The sequence below is a fragment of the Podarcis erhardii genome (assembly GCF_964252035.2).
Source record: "Podarcis erhardii genome assembly, chromosome: 9".
NCBI classification, from domain to species: Eukaryota; Metazoa; Chordata; class Lepidosauria; order Squamata; family Lacertidae; genus Podarcis; species Podarcis erhardii.
This window is the reverse complement of record NC_138512.1, coordinates 23,216,090-23,236,635: the sequence shown is the minus strand read 5'-3', so window position 1 is coordinate 23,236,635 and position 20,546 is coordinate 23,216,090. Positions and strand designations below refer to the sequence as shown.

Genomic DNA, 20,546 nt, shown 5'->3' with positions numbered 1-20,546 from the left:
CCCTGTATGTGCTGGACACAAAAATTTCTAATCTTCCCAGAGCATGAGTGATAGCTGTTTAGCAGGTGATCTGTCACCTCACCTGTTAATGTCAGCTCTAGGAGCACTGGGAGTACTTGTACAAACTTTAAAAAAAAAAAACAAAACACAGACTGATCTGTAAAGTAAAGCCATGTCCTGTGCATCTAGGGCACAAAGGAAAGTGAGCTGAGAGATGACACAGGGAGTACTTGACTCTAGCTTACAATAAATTTTATGAGTGTGCTTTTTCACCTTTATGAAGCTGGCAAAGGAGGGACAGTGTGACCCATCCATGTTCAGTTAGCAAATATTATTTATTTTTGCAGGCTTGTAACTTTCAGGTTATTTCACAAAGGTAAAGGTAAATGGGACTAATTAAGAGTGTGCACTGCCTAATCCTTTGCTAGCTTCCATCTTTACATTTTGAACACCAAACAATTTTGAGCTAGCTTGTCAAGATAACGTTTAAATCTTCTCCCCACCTCAAACCTCATCTAACCTAATCCTTTATGGACTAAAAGGTTTGGCAGAACTGCAAAACTCACACAGGTCATCCAAGACAACAGACAATACAAAATGTACAAGTTGAGAGTAAAGCTAAATAATGCTATAGATTACTGTGTTTTGTTTTTTTCAAATTGGTGACAAGGTACTAATTTTGAAAATACGGCTTTTTAAAAGTCCTATATAATTAAAGCTAAAATTCTGACCTAAGGCCAGAAATGTTTTTTACTGCTTTAATAGAGGATGCACTGTTACAATGGCTTTTAAGATGGAGAGTTCTGGGTTCAGTTACTTGTTTTTATAGATTACAATCTGCATTATCCCCAGCCAACATTGCCAATGGTTAGGGGTGATGGAGGTGTGGTCCAGTGAATATCTGAAGGGGTACAGCTCTCCCATACCTGCCAAAGAAGAAATGTGAATTGCAGATATGTTGAACTAGTTAGGAAACAATTTGTGGCTAGAATTTGTTCCTACTCCTTCTCAGTGTTTTCACCAGTGCCAAGACCACTGCTTCAGAGACTTACTGTTATTTAATGCACCAGAAACTGTAACGATTGGGACTCCTTCAATTCGCAACATAGGAAAACTATTTAAAAACTTGAGAGAAGGATTTTGTTCTGGTGTTAAACTAAAGTAAGAGCTGTAACATTGGAAAAAACAAAAACACCCTTTTCTTCCCCAAACCTACAAGCCAGATGCAATTAAAGAATGGCACCTGTCACTGAAGACACTATACACAGCTCACAACCTATTCTGGAAACATTTGGGTGTGAAAGCTCCTTGTCAGTACTGTACATCTCAACATTCCAAAAACAGCACTTGTATAACTTGGTTACCCAGTTGAATTAAAGTGGGCCATGATGGAACCCAGAAAATATCTGTATATTGCCCCACAGAAGTTAACTCCAGTGATTCACTGGTTACTCTATAGTTAAATTACTTTAAATGACTATAAGGTGAATGTTTGTTTATAAAATGGCCAGGTGAAAAAAACCATTGTACAGTGTGACTGTTACAAATTAGCCTTTTGGACTACTCAGGGTACTGCGATTGGACAAACTTTACTTCACCTCTGAAAGGAATCAGTTTTTTAGGACACAGATGACATTACTCTGTAGGTATGCTCTGCTGGTGATTTGTTTGCTCCTCTTCCTGCTTTACTTCTTCAGTGATGCTGTCAAGACTTTTGAAGCAGAATGAGGAGTCCTAGCTTCCAAAATGCTCTGGTCCAGAACTGCTTTTAACTGGGTCATCCCTGTAATGAAAACACATTCCCAATGCTTGCCTGAGTACATGTTTGCTACGAAGCAACAGTGTACATATAACTACCGGTCTTGCAAAGAAGAGCTTCTTGCATTGCTTTTGTTTGTACTCTGTAAAGCAGTATTATGTATTTTTGTATCATATCTTGCTGCTGGGGAAAATAAGAATAAAAGAGACAAATGACAAAGATTCTGCCTCTGAATTTGAGAACTGGAAAGGGCCATGTGCAATAACCCAAGCAGTGGCACTGAAAATGTTTTACTAACATGGCTAGCACACAAAACATGCACCATTCACAGCTGGTGCAAGTTTTATCAACTGTTACCAGATACGATTTTTCCCACTGCCCAACAGAGACTTTGGTCAGCCTACTGCTGGCCTTTGGTCACCAAATGGGTTTCCCACAAGCGAATGCAGGCCTTGACCTCAAGCAGCTTGCCCACCCCTACAACAAAGCTAAGTAAGCATATCAGCAACTGAAGCCTCTAGAACCAAATATATCAAGTGGTCCCTTCCACACCCAGAGCAAGACATGGAATAGTGATTGTGGCACCAAGACTTACCTGTAGTTCATGGTGGGGATCAGGATCTGGCCCACCTACTCAGCCATCCTGGCTGGGGATCACAGGGTCCCCGTTCCTAAAGTAAGTAAGATTAGTGTATCTGGTGGAGGGGCATCTAGAACATACTATCTCCTACACCAAATATCAGATTATGTTTTGAATAGCAGACTGGACTGGGGACAACAAAACAGTGGAATTAAATTATTGCCGCAGGTAATAAATCCAAAGGGATTAATTGGGCACAATGATATACCAGTAAAAGCTTTCAAAACAAAACAAAACTACAAGTCTGCAGATATGTAAGAAAACACTTTTGAAGCCTTTATTTACAAAAGCTTTTAAAAACAAATACCCTCTTATGCAAATGTCTGTTATTGTTCTTTAAAAAGGACCGCCCACAGTTACATCACTGTAACTTCTTGAGGAGAGAGAGGAAAACAGGTTAAAGTACATGGTAAACAAATCAACTTAGGATTTACTCTTGCTGATTTTCAGTGTGGGCGATACACACGAAATGCTGCCACAGGCACTCCATCATTTCAGGTTAGGGTTTAGCTATTCAATACCAATTGAAGTCCTCCTGCACAACTGCTTCAAATGAGCATGCTCTGCATGGTTAAGAAAGTACTTTGTGGTCCTTTAATAAAACAATGTATTTATAAAATATATTGCTTAGACTCAAAAAAATAAACTAGCCTTACAAGCCTCCGGTAGCTTTATTAGGTACAAATAGATTTTGTTGTTTTACAACAAATACCTTTTGTATCAGCTACCAAAAGGGCACACCTATCTTCCTTTTATTTAGCTCATTATCAAGTTGGCTTCAAATCTTTGGATCTTGTCCTCATACGGACTTGTGTTCATCTATTCAAGTAGAAAATAAATACGGTTTTAAAATAGAAAGTATTTGTAGGAAATAGCTTCCTGTAACAGGAATAAGGAACTGGATCCACAATGTGAACTGTTAAATCTTACTGCAATCTCCATCATTTCAATTATTCTGCTCAAAAGCAAAATAGGACACAGTTGTCCCCGAAGGCTGTACAGCTTTTTTCCAGATACAGGAGGAAAATTTGACAAGGAACCTCTCCGAAACACACCCTATTGAATTGAACAGAGCACAAATTAGACACCAGCCAAGAGCTTCTCAATTCAGTGGAGTACACCCAAGAGAGATTCTGATGGCACCATCTAGTTATTTTCATCACACAGCAGTGCGAAACTGGCAAACTAATCGTAAACCGGCGTGTGCAGGGCACACTTGGAAGACTGGACACCAGTTTAGATATGAGCAGCTGCTAGGATTTCAGTAGTTCTGAACAAGATTATGCAGTGAATATGAGCTTTTCTAATGAATTTGCAACTTTGTGTGTTCAACCAAGAGGATTAACATTTTGTCTGGGCCAGGGGAGGGGGCAGAACCAGAACTTGAGAAAAAACAGAGGATGTGACTGAGAGAGTCGGTCTTCTAAAGTGCAAATGTGATGGTCCACAACCTTGAATAGCTAAAACTCCTGTACACCAGAAGGGATAAAGAAATGTGGAAATTGGTTACAATCAGTGCTAGTTCAGTTTGGGGAAAGGGGTGAGGGAGATAATAAACCAATACTAAGACCAATTAAAGTTTACCAGAAATTTCATTATCATTTTAGCTTTCTTCTACCCGCCACGCTGCTCCTACATGTGCTTATGTACAGATGGGCAAAGTACAAGGCCACATTTAACCCAGAAATGCCTACACCTTAAGGTCAAAAAACTGGGATAGGAACAGTCAGGTTTAGTACATACAAAGGCATAAAAGGAAGTGTGCCAAGGGGAAGAGAAGGCCTTATTGTCCCAAGGGATTCAACCAGAGATAAAACCTATGTACAAGCACGTGGAGCTCAGAAAACGCAGCTTCCCATTTCATGTCATGATTGCTTGTTGGCTTCTTCTTCATATGCATTTCCTGTCCCATTCTGTACATATGAGGAACCAGAACCGAGACCGTACAAGTGACCACAGTACTTTGCATCATCAATGTGATCTTCGAAGAACATCTGGAGACAATTCAAAACCACAAGTCAGTGAGAAAGCTAAGGAGGAGAAAGCTAAGTGGCAGGGTCTATCTTGTCACAAAAGGACATTCCAGACTGCTCTACTCAGAACAAACTGTGGCCACACACACTGTTCTTCCAGTTTTATGCATTCAATCAATCCATGAGAGGGCATATTGCTTGCCCACATCACATTTATTGGGAAAGGCTATGCTATGGACAATAGCAGAACACCTCCTTTGCAAGTAGAACATCCCTGTTCAATCCCTGACATCTTGAGGTATGAGTGAAAAAGACTTCTACCTGAAACCCTAGTGAGCCACTGGCAGGAACCAGCTGGCAGTAAATCACACTGTGTAAGTTACAGATAGGTAGCCGTGTTGGTCTGCCATAGTCAAAACAAAATAAAAAAATTCCTTCCAGTAGCACCTTAAAGACCAACTAAGTTAGTTGGTTTTTAAGGTGCTACTGGAAGGAATTTTTTTATTTTGTTTTCACACTGTGTAAGTTGAAGTTAACTCTTTATTAGCAAGAAAACAATTTGCACAGACTTGGTGCTCATCCCCAGTAGGCCTTGCCCATGGATCAGTTACCAAGACAAAGTTCCCACCTCCTCACAGCTGCCCACGTTCCCCTTTTTCCAAGCAATCTGAGACCGCATCTGTGAGCAGCCAACCTCTCCTCTGCCCTTTGCATGCCACTTCTGGTTCTGGGAGAGAAGGTGGGAGGGAAGCTTGTTGCAGCATGAGGAGGAGACACCCATAATCCTTCATCAGCCAGAATCATCTCTGCCTCTTGACCTCCCTCTTCTCCTGCTTGACCTTTCACCTCTGATTCTGGACTTCTCTCTGTCACAGACTCTCCCACTTTGCTAAGCCCAGTTACCTCTTCAGCTTCCAACACCCCTTCTTCCCAGTCTTGACCACTCATTGTTGTCCCGCCATCACTCCCTGGGCTCTGAGCCTGGTTCCCCAGCTGGTTCCTCCCACCATCCCTAGGCAGTCCAAGCAGCCACTATCAGTGTTGACAGTACTGAGCTAGACAGACCAATGGTCTGACTCGATATAAGGCTGATTCCTTTCGTATGTGCGAGGCAGGTGAAGCTGGGACCTGCCTTTTGGTCAAAGGCACACACAAACTGGCATTGAGGGCAGACTGCAGAGAGTAAGCTGCCACTTAGCCACTGCTTCTGCCAAAGAGAGGAACTACCTTGCACTCTGAGAAGCCTATTTCCAGGGTTAGCTTCACTAGGCCCAACCCCAGTGGCAAGTTAAATAACAATTATTCATCCAAAGGGCTCGTACCAACCAAACCCCCAAGCACCTACCTCTCTCATTTTGAAGAAGGCCATGCCAGTTAGTAGAGAATCGGATCCTGCTTGATGCTGCGGTCCTATCCTCTCCAGCTCCAACTGCTCAGCAACTTCTTGCAATCCACCCTGAAAGAGAAGATGGCAGCACAATCAGAAGATTGTAAGTTATGACCTCTGGTAATAAAACAGGTGAGGAATTGGTTTCCGCCCCATTAGTTTATGTAACTTTCTGAAGCAAGGAATGCATAGTGGTCACACAACCGAAAAGCCATGCTTTTTCTTGGAATCATGATGTTAGCTAAAGATACAATTTCACTGAAGCCTTCGCAAATGAGGAAAGGAATGCCTTTCAGCACTCCTATTTGTCTATGCTTGTATTGTTGCTTTTAAACCCACTGGAAATAAAACTGAAAAGACATATATTGGAAGTACTACATGGCCTATGTCAGAATCATGTATAATTAAGAGTTTTCTCCCCCACTGTTACAACCATGTGCAGGAGGGAGTGTCGTGCGCTCAAGCCCAGGAGAAGGCCCACAAACTTGCTAAATGGCAGTACTGAACAAGTCTGTATAATGCAGACATTGTGCCTGAGCAGAGGTTTCTAGTGATTTGCCTAGGCATGAGACCAGCAGTTTTTAGGATGGAAGGGCAACAGATAGGGGCTTTAATAGAACCACTACTTTGGTTTAGGAAAATTAGGAGGAGACTACAAGGTCATGGATTCAATCCCCATAGGGCCAGCTGCATATTCCTACAATGCAGAGGGTTGGACTACATGATCCTAAGTGTTCCAATTCTATGACCTATACAATGGGGGGGGGGGACATTGCCGGGATGCATGTTTTACTCCCAAAATCCCTACAACTTACGCTCAAATGATTTAATTTTTTTCATATTCAACTACCCAAAACATTGGAGAATCAAGGAAAAGACTTCTTCAGAAATTAAGGTTATGAACTTCAAAGAGTCCAGAATCACTATAATTGCTGTACTATAGGATCCATAAACAGGAACCTTTTAATAAAACAAATGCATCAAGGAATCCAAATAAATTAAATCCTTCCCCATCCACCATTTTCGAAATGATACCATGCAAATTTAGAATATGTAGTGCATTCTTCAAGCTATACCGGCTTGAGGGTCTACTCATTACGTACATAATTACAGTGGTACCTCGGGTTAAGTACTTAATTCGTTCCAGAGGTCCGTACTTAACCTGAAACTGTTCTTAACCTGAAGCACCACTTTAGCTAATGGGACTTCCTGCTGCCGCTGCGCCACTGGAGCACGATTTCTGTTCTCATCCTGAAGCAAAGTTCTTAACCCAAGGTACTATTTCTGGTTTAGCGGAGTCTGTAACCTGAAGTGTATGTAACCTGAAGCGTATGTAACCCGAGGTACCACTGTAATAAATGTGATGCTGATGATATTGATATTGATATTGATAATGATGATGATAATAAAAGATCCAATGTACTCAGTCAAACACTATTAACAAAAAAATTGCAACTCCAAACTATATTATTTCCACCATTTGTCCAAAGATGCCAGGGCAGTGTACAACATAATCCACACAGAATAAAAACAATACACAGCATAATAATAAAAACATCATCATAATAGTCCCAACACACGTTTAACAGGCCATATACTATTTAATGGCTGAAGGCCTGAGTAAAGATGAATGTTTTTGCCTGGTGCCTAAAGACATACAATGATAGCGCCAGGCAAGCCTCTCTGGGGAGAGCATTCCACAGACAGGGAGCCACCATAGAAAAGGCCCATTCTCACGTTGTCACCCTCCGAACCTCTCAGGGAGGAGGGACATAGAGAAGAGACTTAGATGACAAGTGCAGGGTCCAGATTGGTGTACATAAGATCTAATGCAAGGATAAGGAACCTCCAGAGTTGTTGGACAACAATCCTATAATCCCTGGTCATTCGCTACGGTGGCTGGGGCTGATGATAGCTAGGTCTAACTGTAGCAATTTATAGACAACACCGTAAAGGTAAAAGACAAGGCAAAAGCTGACGTGGACATTCTTCATCCATAAAAAGCTTTATTCCTAAAAATGCTGTTTAATCTCTGTTAAAAAGGCATTGGTAAATTTACCTTGAGATTTTTGCAACTCTTCATAAGGTACTTCACATCATAAATGACAGGGAAAAATAATCTCAGAATCTCAAAGAAGTCCAGCTCTTCCTCAGGTAAATTGGAATTCGTCAAGATCTTGATCAAATAACCAAAGTCATAGCCACTGCAAAGCAATTATGAACAGAAACAAAACAAAAACACCTAAGTTTAGTCAGGTTGTCATTCCAGAGATTCTTCTCTTTAAAAGAAATACTGCAACGCCCAGGCATATGTATTCTCTTCAAGACGCTAAATTCATTATTATTATTATCATTATTATTAAGAAGAAAGGCAGGGGAAGTTCTGTTGCAAAGCCGGAAGCCCTTGTGCCAATGGAACTACTTTGCTGGATACTGGCCAATGTAACCATCTGCAAGAGATAGTTAATCCTACAGCATACCAAATGAGTCTGTACTATAATCTTCCTTAAGAGGCTATTTTAAAAGAAAATGCATTAAATGTATATTTCACAGTGGTGATATTGTGGATATGATGACAGCCAATAAGCAATATGAATATGAAGAGAATTCTTAAGAAACCTTTAAGAAATATTGCTTTTATATCTATCTATCTACTGAGCAACTAAATCTACTGCTGTTCCCTGTTTATAGGACAGAGTATGAAATGACAATTTAAACCTACATTCTGCTATATTTTACCAAGACCTTTTGTTTAAGATAGTCAAGTCAAAATAGACCCAATGAAATCAATGAACTTTAGCTACTTAAATCCGTTGGTTTCAATGAGTCTACTTTAAGTATGACAAATACCAGATAGCACCCTAAATTATTACTGTAGCCATCACACTAACGTGTCACAACAGAGAGTTTTGAAAGCTCTGGTCTACATCAATAGTCAATAATATTTTGCAAGACAAAGCCTGTAGGTTTATATTCTAAATATATTCACTATAGTTTGACCAAAATATGCATTGAAGTATTTTAGAAATTACCCAGTGCTCCAAAAATTCAGATTCAGCTCTTCCATCTGATACAGAATTTCTTAGTTTATTGTTACATTCCAGGTTTTCCTAAGCTTCTGCACTTTTTGTAAAATTTTAATATTGCTTATTGAATGCCTTGCATTGTTCCTCCCATTATTTTCACAGCTAAGCCACCAATTTCCTAGGTTTCTAAGCACGCCTTTAAATCAGCAGTCGTATAAGCTTTTCAGGCCCCAGGCCCATTTTTAACTCAAATATCCATTTGGGGACCCATTTCTTAATCTTTTACCATATATATACATGGTGGTCGTCCTCCTGTTACAACCCACACGTTGAAGGCCAGTGTCTTAGATCATGTGAGTGTTAGTTTATTCAGCTCCAGCCCTTGAGGTGATACGGCTCATCTTGATCCTGAGCCCAGCAGAGTATGATCCCATAGTCCGCAAACGAAAGGATGAAGCAGGTATGGTGCTACATTGCTAAACTTTATTTCTAAGCTATACCGAGAACACACAAATGTACATCTTGCCTCTGTGAGAGCAAAGAGCAACTCCCAACAAAGAAACGACAGAGCAAAGAAACAGGAGACCAGTGAACGTCACATCCAGTCTCCCTTTCTGTGAGAATCCAACAGTATCTGGACTCTGTGGAGTGTAAACACAGTCTTGTGACTGCAGGCAGCTGCTCAGCGAGGCAACAGAAACTAACATCGAGGCCCAACCCAATTCATGCTTACTTGTTAATTAAGTCCCACTACTTTAAATTGGGACTTACTCCCAAGTATGCACAAGATTACAGTCCATGGCTGCAACCTAAACACACCAGTACACCCCACTGAATGCAATGGGAGCCACTTGTGTATAGATGCACTGTTAGTAAACTTACCTACAGAGTTAATGTTACTAACATCTCCTGCGATTTCTCTGATGGTATTTAATGCATCCTTCCAACCATTTTATACGATATTACACTGTTAGCACATGCATGTCAATCCAGCATCAATGGTTTGACAAAACCAACAACTGACAGAAGTGCAACTATATATTCTTTTAGTTTTTGCATAATACACTAAAATTAAGACCTTGCAAAGTTTTCTTAATTGCAAAAATAATCAAGGCAGTCCTTTTTACATAAATATGACTAATAAATATTCATCTGTGAGTCATAGTTGTTGGTTTTTTTTTTGCCTTCTACTGCCATAGGATTACAAATTGAGAAATTTTGTGTCTCCATATTCAATAAAAAGTTGTTGAAAACTAGCTTGATTTTAATACATCTTGTACTTCTTCGGCAAAGGGTTAACTAGGTTCCTTATTTGCATGTACTGAAAGAAATCTAGTCAAATATTCTTGCATGTGATCACTTATGTATGCCCAGAATTGATTATCACACGTAGATCATAAAATCTAATTAGATTTACATTTTTCCAAACAATAGAACTGCTGAGTATCCTTAGAATATCAAAATCTGAATGACTCAGAATAAAAGCTAGGGACATGCATTAATGTTGATAGGTTTGTATCCATCCCATATATTAAAATACTGCACATTAAAATAGTCTCTTTATTATTCATTCTCCCTTTCTTTTCTTTGTCAATACTCCACCTGAATTACTATCCAAAGTCTCCCATTATTGGCAAAATAGTCAGTAATGCTGCATGATAACAGTTTTGTAAAGTGTAGGATTGCCAGCCCATCATTTTAAATTTTGTTTCATAAAGTGCATTCTTAATGAATTTAGGTAATACCACATGAATTTAGGTAATATTAATTTTTATCAATGTAACTCTTTCAATCACTTTAGACCGCATGGCCTGCAGGGTTAGATAGAAATAAAACAGACAATTAAAAATATATTATGTTGTTGAGAAATCATTAATTCTAAATTAATAATTCTGACTTATTAAAAACCACTGCTAATATTTTCACAGCCACCCTATCTTGGTCTGATATGGAGTGTTCACATTGTCATTGTACTCAAGCATTTACAGTACAGAACTCTGATTCATCAAGGAAAACTGGATACAAGATTACTAGAAATTCAATGTGATGCCTTTGGGGGGGGGGGCCATATCCGAAGCCTGCTTGCTATGCTTGAGGAAACATTCTTCACTGCCTGCTTGTAATATTTGACCATTGCTGCCTTAAAACACAATTTCTATAAATTAATCCTCATTCACAGAAGACTTTCTACTAACAGAATTTTTCATGTAACATTTCAGCAGCTAATGCAAAAGTTAAAACTGTTGGGCAGCAATTCAAACTGATCAGATTTTTAATGGGACAGAAATTGGAACAGCCAACTTACATAGCTGGATACAACTCTTGAAATTATCTACACTTATTTTATTACCAGCACAATAGTTGAATTCCAAATATTTCTAACCTATCCCTATCAACTGCTCAACCTGATAATATAATTTATTACACCAGATTTTTAAAAGCTATGTCTACTTACACAAAGCAGAACTGAAACATAGCTAATGGCCTCTTGTCTAAATGAACTTTTTCTTCTGCCATTGGAGGTATTAAAAACAAGTTCTTAAACACCTTGGCCACAAGGTACAGTACCCATCTCAGGAGCTGAAAGCCCTTTTCATTTTAAAATGGTTGTGCCACTCAAGCATGCTGAAATGCAATAAGAAATGAATGAGCACCATAGATTATGTCCATAGCTGGTCTTGAACAAGATGCCCTTTTTCAAATTAAGATACCTCTGTTAGCAACTTTTCCCAGAAAACTCATCAGTATGCATACAGGCCAGAACTAAAACTCAAAGAGGAACTACCCACACAACCGCTCGACAGGAGAGAAGTATTCTTTCAAAACAGTTAACAACACACACTGTGGAATAAGCCGGCAAACAAATGTTCCTAATTGCTTTCAGCCTACTTTGTGTGGCAGCAGTGAGCCCAGCAGTGGAGAAACAAATTCCCAAGGTAATGAGACTGGCTCAAATCATTAGTGTGCTTACACAGGTATCTAGACTGCAATCCAAACCCTTCAAAAGTTTATTTTGACCACTTGATTTAACTGATCCTTCAGGGGTGGGGAGAAGCCAAAAGACTAGTTTATTGGCACCAGATAAGAAAATAATCCATGCAGCAACCAAATTAAAAAGTTTAATTTTTTTCCAATATTTGGCATTACAGTTAAAATAGAAGGGTCGTATTTTCCCTACCAGTATTATCATATGGGTCTTCAGAGCTGCACTGAATTTGGATTTTCCAACGATGTTAATCAACTAATTCCAGTTTTCATTTACCTGCTAAGCGTACACAAAGGGTAGAGATATGTGGCTGTTCCTTCCTCTGACCTGGGAAACTGTCAAAGCAAAATAGAAAAATACAGTGCTCCCTCTCTACAAGGCTGACACTTTAGTGCCTCATTTTAAGATACAAATTATTAGTTTCCAACTGGAGCCAAAGCGTAGAGATTTAACTTAAAAGCAGGAAAGCCTTTACGACAAAATCACGTTGCCATATCCACACCTCATCCAACCCTGACTTTCCAATCGCAATTAATGGGGGCAGTTATTTGGTATTACAGTTTCAGGAAAAAGTTAAAGAACATTAGTTATATATTAGTTATATTAGTTAATGCTGCATTTACCTATGAAATGAAAGCCACTTGACTCCTTCGCAAAGCACGACACCTGACGTCATAAGAAGTTCAGCAAAGTACTGAGTCTCAATTCCTTCATCCTCATGTTTTTTGAACTGGATTCCAGATGTTGTTAATAGCTCTATTGAATCTTGGGCATACATGTCTTCTCTAGGAGAAACACGATGGGGAAAGATTCACACTTGAAATAAAGAAATCTTGAGATAAACAGTTTAAACCAAAATCTAGGAGAAAATGCACATTAAATCATGAAAACGGATGAACATCAATAAAGGATCACAGCATTATTAAGGTTTACAGCTTCATCTTACAACTGTGTTCAAACATCAAGGTAAACTATAATGAACATGAAGTTAATGAACTATGAACACGACACCCTCTGGCTTTTTTTTAACATTCTGGCCTAACCAGAATTTTAACTCCAGACAAACCACAACATGATGTCAAGGTTGGTTCTTAGCTTCCTGATCATGGTTTGAGCAAAACAAGCCAGGATCCCTAGTTCAGGCATAACACGCAGCCAAGGATCATGACTCGTTGCTCCTGCTTGCCCTGAGGGAGGAACAAAGTGGGAGCGATCTTGCATTTATTGTAAGCCAGTAACTATGGTTTGCCCTGACGTGAAGAGGGCCTCTGCTTGTCCAATGAGAAGTAAATCCCTCTGAGTTTTATAGGACTTACTCCCAAGTAAGTGTGTGCATGACTGTAACCTAAATTCATGATTTCTAACTGAAGACTCTACAAATTATGGGAAAATCCTTCTCAATACAGCACTCTCATTTACTTCAAGGTTATTCATTTGTTTTTTAAAAAATGTAATCTCTAAGCATTCACATAAAAGCCAGAGAAAATGCAGTTGTATATCCTAAATAAAACTGAGCAATGTACCATATTTTTCGCTCTATAGGACGCACCTAGTTTGGGGGGGAGGAAACAAGAAGAAGAAAATTCTGAACCCCAGAAGCCAGAACAGCAAGAGCGATCTGGCTTCTGGGATAGCCTCTTGCTATTCTGGCTTCGGGGACAGCCTGTGAAGCCTCCGCAGGGCAGCAGGGTGAAGGCACACAAGTGCCATAAGATGCACACACATTTTCCCTTACTTTTTAGAAGGGAAAAGTGTGTCCTATAGAACGAAAAATACGGTATGTAACAAAAATGGAAAAATTAAGAGGCAGACTCCAGGAAAGCTTGGATAAATATTAAAGAGGCTTTTAAAGGTCATCACTGTCCCTGTCTCACAAATCAGAGTATTCCTGAGGGTGAGTGCTATCACTGAGAAGGCCCATTGCTGCATTGCCACCAAGTCACAATCTGCTGCTCATGGGACAACCTGCACCATCTTCTTAGAAGATCTTAAAGATCAGCTTGATCTACTGGCATCACAAAGCTCTGTTTGCTTCCTAGGGACTATGTACCACGAAATCCATGAAAAGTGTAAACCCAACTTTGGACTGAGGTTTGTATCTTATGGCTCACAGTTTACATCACTGGTGTATCACAAAAGCTTTCTTATCACTTTGAGAGACAAGTCATATCCGAGAAGTCAAGCCATCTGTTCAGCCCCAGCTTGAAAGAGAGCTAGCTGATTATGTTTGCTTAAAGACTAAGGCTGCAATTCTATGCACACAATGAACTCAGGGGAATGTAATTCCAAGTAAATATGCACTGCCCTGGACTAGTCAGCTGCAATGAGAAGCATACTAACTTGGGAGGCAAATCCCAGTGCCACCAATGGGACAGACTTCCAAGAAAACATGCTTCGAGTTGGAATGCAAGGCTACCCTCTTAAATACATTGCCCATTTACACTATAATCAATCTTCACCATCTCCATAGCACTGCTCAATAAACAAGGTTAAGTGAATTCAAAAGCAAGGCTAGAGTTCCCTTAAACTCCCAAGTGGTGCATACAAGATTTTGCAAAGAAAGAAAACCCCTTCAATTTACTGGATACAGGTTTGCAAACTAGCATACATTTTTCTTATAAAAGAACTGCTGCAATTTGGCAAAATGATAGGAACATTTGCTTACAATGAAATAAGTCACCAAGCCCAGTTCTAGGCTCTGCACAGCTTTTAAGGGCAAAACTATCTCACACACACACACAAGGGAACACCTGCCCCCTTGATTATGACTTTTCATCAGCTCTGCTGCTTCAATAGAGGAGCCACCACACAAGTTTTGGGGAAGAATACTCACCCACTCCACTATTTGTGCCCAAGCTAAAATTTATTCCTAGGCTGGCTAAGAATACATCAAACTGGCTTCTCCTTGCATTTAAAAGGTAATAGGACAGAGCCTTTAAGCTGTGTCCTGACTGCCTTGCATAGGATAGTATGTCTGGATTAACCACTTTAAGCTAAATTCTGTTAATATCACTGGGTTGTTTCTGGAGAAGCACAAGCTTTAAAGGGGATTATCCCACCTTTGCCTTCCCATTGAAATGCCATTCCTGAGGATCCAGTTAAATGAGATTTAAAAGCCTGAACAAAATTACAGGTATAAATATACACATACGCAGCCAAGGGTTGCAACTTACGTTAAATTAAATTTAAAATTAAATTGCCATGTTGAAGTTCCTGGAGGGTATTCGCCTTGTTCATTCATGAAAGTCAACCCTAATTGAATTATCTTTAGTAAGTCCACGTTACAGCGGAGCAGTTGATACTGATAGTCTGCATTACTTCTGAATTCTCCAATAGGCCGTGCAACTACACCTGGAAACTCTGTATCCTGAAAAATTAAAGCACAAAGACCAAAGGCAAAATATAAAAAGCTACTAAAGCTCACAAAATTTGTTTAAATGCTTCAGAAAGCCCTGAAAGCTTTCCCGAGAACAAGCATCAGGTGTGGGAACACACACTCGTTTGCAGTTAATCCCAGTCCCTTGGGTACCAGGCAAACATTGTAGCCAATTTGGATTATGGACTGGTGTATTTGTTTGTCATAATTTTAGAATAACACTCAAATGTTGTAGTTGCAACATTAGACTTGTCAACACAGGCAGGATGGTACTTAAACATGCCATTCCATATTACGTCCCACCCATGCCTCTTTTCCTTGCATGTTGGATTGACACAAGTTGTTAGGGCATGTCATTTTAGGGGCCAAACTTAATTTTTGCACATTTCTTCAGTAAAGTAAATAATAATAATAATAATAATAATAATAATAATAATAATAAACTGCAAGTGCTTTGCAATCATAGGTATAAAAGGTAAAGGTAAAGGGACCCCTGACCATTAGGTCCAGTCGTGACCAACTCTGGGGTTGCGACACTCATCTCGCTCTATAGCCTGTGGGAGCCGGCGTACAGCTTCCGGGCCATGTGGCCAGCATGACTAAGCCGCTTCTGGCGAACCAGAGCAGCGCACAGAAACGCCATTTACCTTCCCGCCAGAGCGGTACCTATTTAACTACTTGCACTTTGACGTGCTTTCGAATGGCTAGGTTGGCAGGAGCAGGGACCAAGCAACGGGAGCTCACTCCGTCGCGGGGATTTGAACCGCCGACCTTCTGATCGGCAAGTCCTAGGGTCTGTGGTTTAACCCACAGCACCACCCGTGTCCAGTCATAGGTCTAGGGTGGTATATAAATTCAATCAATCAATCAATCAATCAATCAAATCAATTTAGCCAAAATATCATTTGAATTCCCAAGTCGTGTTTCAGCTTTTCAGCAACCCTCATTTCTGGAATATGAAAATTGAAAAATTCAACATGCCCTAACAAGGTGCAACATTTGGGATAGGGAAGCCTGTGGCCTCCCAGATGTTACTGAACTCCCATAACTTCAGACCACCAGGCATGCTGGTCAGCCAGAGCTGATGGGGGCTGAATTCCATTATCATCTGGCAGGCCACAGATTCCCCATCCCTGCCTTATGTTGTGCTGATTTACTGAAGCAAACACACTGTTCTGAATTACTGCATTGGTGCAAGGACTCCCATACAATCTGCTCCTAGCCATTATTTGCAATAAACAAGACTATTAAGATACAGAATGATTTTTTTCATGAATAGAGAGCAAATTGAAATATATATAAAATGGTCATTCATAGAAATATATAGCCAACCTTGGTTTTTTACACTGGTGTAGAAAAAGCACACTAGGAAAGTCATTAGTTTGTACACAAAAAACATTGTTTCTTTTGTAAATATCAGCTTGCCAAAATTACTGGTTCAAAAAGAACTGAGGTGGGTATAAGCACATGAGAAAAATGAATTAAGAAAACAGTGTACTTTGTTGCTAATGAGAATATTCATTTTCTCTGAGTCTGTCTGTTAGCTCTTCAGCAAGTGTTTGGATATCTCAATTCTGCTCGGTTGAATAAGCCAGCTTCATAACCTATGTTCTGAAACTGGCCTATAAGGAAAACTTGCTAGTTTATTTTAAACCAGAAACCCTGGTTCAAATTTAACACTAAGCCAGGAATCAGTGAAAGTGAACTAAATCTGCTCATGTCCTCTTCACCGCCATGTGAAAGGAATACCAGTAGTTTTCGGAGTGCTAAGCAATGGTTTAGTATTGCAAGCCTAATTTTCTGTTGATAGAGTCATCTTCCATAAATGTCTGTTCCTCCTTTAAAACCATCTAAGTCAGTGACCATCACTTTACTTTCTGACAGTAAATTTCACAATTATGGATTGTGTGAAGAAGTTATAAATCTACTGCCAATATATTTCCCTGCATGACCCTGAGCTCTGATGTTTTGAGAACATGAAAAATTTCAGTCTGTGAAAAGAAGAACATGTTCCCAAACCATGTAACCATATCATCCATCCTTTTCACATGATCTCTTGATTTTAAATGGTATCCGTAAAACACAATACCCAGCCAGAACAACCAGCAAAAACACTGTAAAGATAACATAAGCATTGTTCCTTACTTGGGAATAAGTTTCAGATTATATGGGGTTTGATTCCAACTAAATATCTGAGATTGTAGTCTTCTGTTATTCTTGAATATCTAAATTATCTTCTCTACATTTTCCCCTTCCAAATAATTTTCAAGGACTAGTTCCAGCCCAAACAAAGAAGGTCACAAATATCCCAACATCATACCATGGCAACATAGTTAAACTTCCGTATAACTTGACGAATTTTCTTCATCTCTTCATCCAGGTTGCAAGCCCAAACTTCACAAATTCTTTGGCTGTGATCTACTGTAGCTGCTGGCATAGTTGGGAGGTTTCAGATACCAGACATCAAAAAGGTATATTTGACAAAGAGTCCGTTTCATAAAACAGGTTTTGGTTATATATCTAAATAGATTTAAAAAGAGAGAGAGTTATTCCAAATTCACAAGTAGAACAAAATACATCTATTTCAAAGTCATGAAAAATGAATCTGGTAATCACATATTTCATTTATTAAAAAAGATGGTGAATGTACTGGTCTTGTTCACAGGAGCAAAATCAGATATGTTTATGCTAACTCTTCCCCATAGATACACTGATTAACAAATCATCAGAAGGCAAAGAGGTGTCTCAGGTAGAAACAATTGGCTGTTAGATAAATGTCAATGCAATACTGCGAAAAACCATATGTTCAGCTATCAATAAGCGATTTATTTCAATGGGACTTGCTTCCAAATATGCTTAGGATAGCATCCTTCAACAACTGACATTTAATTTACAATACCTATTTGTTCTACTCAACTTTAAATGTCTCCGTTAAGACAAGCTCATGTAACTAGTTAAGATGGATAGCAACAAAGAAGACTGCTGCTTATACATGCACCGTCACAAAATAAAATGGGACTGTGTCAGTGGGTCAAGAGGTGAGCAGGTTAACAAGAGTTTCATGTCCTGCTGCCAAAAAAGCAAGCTCACTTCCTGGGTGTGACAAAAGGAAAATAACAGGAACAACAGCTAGATAAAGTATACCTTCTTCTGGCACAAATTTCTGCAACCCACAGTACACATGGAGGGTGAAACAAACATAAAAGAGAGAGATGCACTGGAACTTTTCAAAATTTATAAAAATGCAGAAGTTACAGAACCTAGAACAGATGTTTATTACAAAAAACACCAGAAAAATTCAAGGCACCCTGTTACTTGGGAAATGGAACATTTTTAACTAGCACCTAGGAACGTGAAGTATTGCTCAGCATAATTCAAGGTTGGCTCTCTGGAATCCAAAATATTCTTCCAGTCAAAACAATAAAGCAATGCGGAGAGAGCTGAGCATGCAGGTTTTCAATTGTATTTACAGCATGTAGCAAGATAAAAAAATCCAAACAAATCAGAATGCAAAGGTCACACTTATCATAGGGAAGCTGTATTTCCAAGTCCTGGCTTTTAGCCTAGTCACAGAACCATAGAGAGTGTAAGGTAGCTTCCTATATAATCCACACATGCTACCTTCCAGTGCATTAAAAAAAATTCAGAGTGTACATTTGCTGGCACTAGATCACCACTACAAGTGTTATTTTTGAAGTATCCATGGAGAGTTAAAAGCAAAAAAATGACTATAGCAGCAGATGTCCATGACTAGTTTCCCATAAGCTAACAACCAACACATCTCTAGTACATCCAAAGCTTACACAGACATGATGTTTCTGAATGACAGAATTGACCTGATGCATAAATGAAGATATTTTTAAAAAGTAAAATATCTATTGCGGCGTGTGCTTTTAAGGGCCAAGAATGCACTTTTGTCAGATCTATAGATGGGGCAGTAACCATCGGTGCAAAGCTTTACACTTGTGCAATGAAACTTCCTTCCCCAAGTGCCCCTAAATCTGTTCATGGGCGAATGGGTTTTCCTCATACACCTAGTGCATCTTTCTTGATAGTAAAATTTCCTTACCACCCACCAGTGCTCAATGGAAGGAGGATTCAGCTTGTGCCGTAGAACCCCCTACCGCCCACCTAGAATCCTGAAACGCCAGGTAGGGACCAGGTTGACAACCCCTGCTCTAGAGGGATGTTGCATGCAAGGAGAGGGAGAAATTCTGCTGCACAAGCGGAATTCCTTACTCTAGTGCCCTGAGTTAGTGGTATTCAACGAAGGTGGTATCCAACCATGTTTTACTTCAAGTAGTCCCACTAAAACGAATGGAGCTTACATTAGTTTCAGTCGGTCTACCCTACGTAAAAACTTAGCGGAATACCAACCACAGCCATTTAAACGGGTCGGTATACTGATCACTTTCCTCAGCTACTTCAACACACACTGACACCTGCGCCACCACAAATTATTATTATTATTTATTGAATTTATATACCTGGAGGTCTCAGGGTGGTTCACAGAGCAATATCAAAATATACAAACCACAAAATATATAACCAAAATAAAAACAACAACCCAATAACAACCCCTCCTTGCCAATTGAGTCTACAGAGAGAATGTAAGCAGCAACGATTCAAGAGACAACGGGTGGGCAAGCAACCTATCCCTTTTTGTAAATACTCCTTTTGGCACTATCTTTAGAAAAAAATGGAAAAGTGGGAAGGTGGGTGGAAAGAGAGAGCGCGCATGGAAGGACGGGAAGGCGAAACTAAAAGCGCGACCCCGGCCCTGCACACGGGGCAGGCAGTTGCTCGCCCATCTGGCCATGTGCGGCGGGCCGTCGCTGCAGGCCACGCTGACTGTCGGCGTGGGGCTGGCATTCCCCTCAGGCTTTCCAAGCGCGAAAGGCCGAGGCGACCAAGTGGGGTTCATTTTTTTATGCCGTGAACCGCCCTGAGGTCTGCGGGCGAAGGGCGGTATACACATGTAACTGATAGCAAGGAATAAGAATAAACGAAAAAGCGGGCGCGTCGTGAAAACCTCCTGCCCACCCTCCTCGCGAGGCCCTTCCTAGGGAGCAGCAGCCCCCGGCCCTCTCCCACTCCCAACTTTCCCTCAGGAGCGGCTCCAGCCCTGCTTGCTCCCTTCCCAACGCCCGGAAACGCCGCCGCCGCCACTTACCGGAAGAGAGGACGGCTCCTCACGCGGAGCGGAGGGAGCGGGAGGCGGGCCTAGCTGGGACCCGGCGGCGGAGGCAGCCCCAGCGCGACGACGTGCGGGGAAAGCTGCCGCTACTGCTGCCCCCCGGCCGCCCAGCGCACAAAGCCATTACGTCATCGCCGCGCGCCGCGCTGCTTAACCTTTCAACTCTCGGCGCGCCGGCTTCGGCCTGCACTCCCTCTTCGCC

General features: G+C 40.5%; 1 protein-coding gene across 2 annotated transcripts; it reads right to left on the bottom strand.

Annotated features, from left to right (window-relative positions):
* Positions 1–136: 136 nt before the first annotated feature.
* On the bottom strand, positions 137–20,460 carry CNOT7 (CCR4-NOT transcription complex subunit 7). 2 transcript variants are annotated; one of them, XM_081875996.1, is made up of 7 exons: positions 20,321–20,460; positions 17,468–17,667; positions 14,945–15,138; positions 12,395–12,556; positions 7,819–7,963; positions 5,718–5,828; positions 137–4,393 (listed from the first exon to the last, which is right to left on the bottom strand). In XM_081875996.1, the coding sequence occupies exons 2-7, from the start codon at positions 17,582–17,584 to the stop codon at positions 4,265–4,267; spliced, it is 858 nt and encodes a 285-aa protein (XP_081732122.1). In that variant the 5' UTR covers positions 17,585–17,667; positions 20,321–20,460; the 3' UTR covers positions 137–4,264. The 2 variants fall into 2 exon arrangements, with proteins under 2 accessions (XP_081732122.1, XP_081732123.1); XM_081875997.1 differs by lacking the exons at positions 17,468–17,667; positions 20,321–20,460 and adding an exon at positions 17,293–17,449.
* Between the last annotated feature and the right edge of the window lie 86 nt (positions 20,461–20,546).

Bases quoted from the DNA above. Each gene is read 5' to 3' on its own strand.
- CNOT7 (XM_081875996.1), bottom strand. From the start codon at position 17,584: ATGCCAGCAGCTACAGTAGATCACAGCCAAAGAATTTGTGAAGTTTGG. The intron at 5,829-7,818 runs GTAAATTTACCA...CTTCTCTTTCAG, and splicing joins AGAGTTGCAAAAATCTCAAG to GGTGGATTGCAAGAAGTTGC. The intron at 4,394-5,717 runs GTAGGTGCTTGG...AATTGTCTCCAG, and splicing joins CCTTCTTCAAAATGAGAGAG to ATGTTCTTCGAAGATCACAT.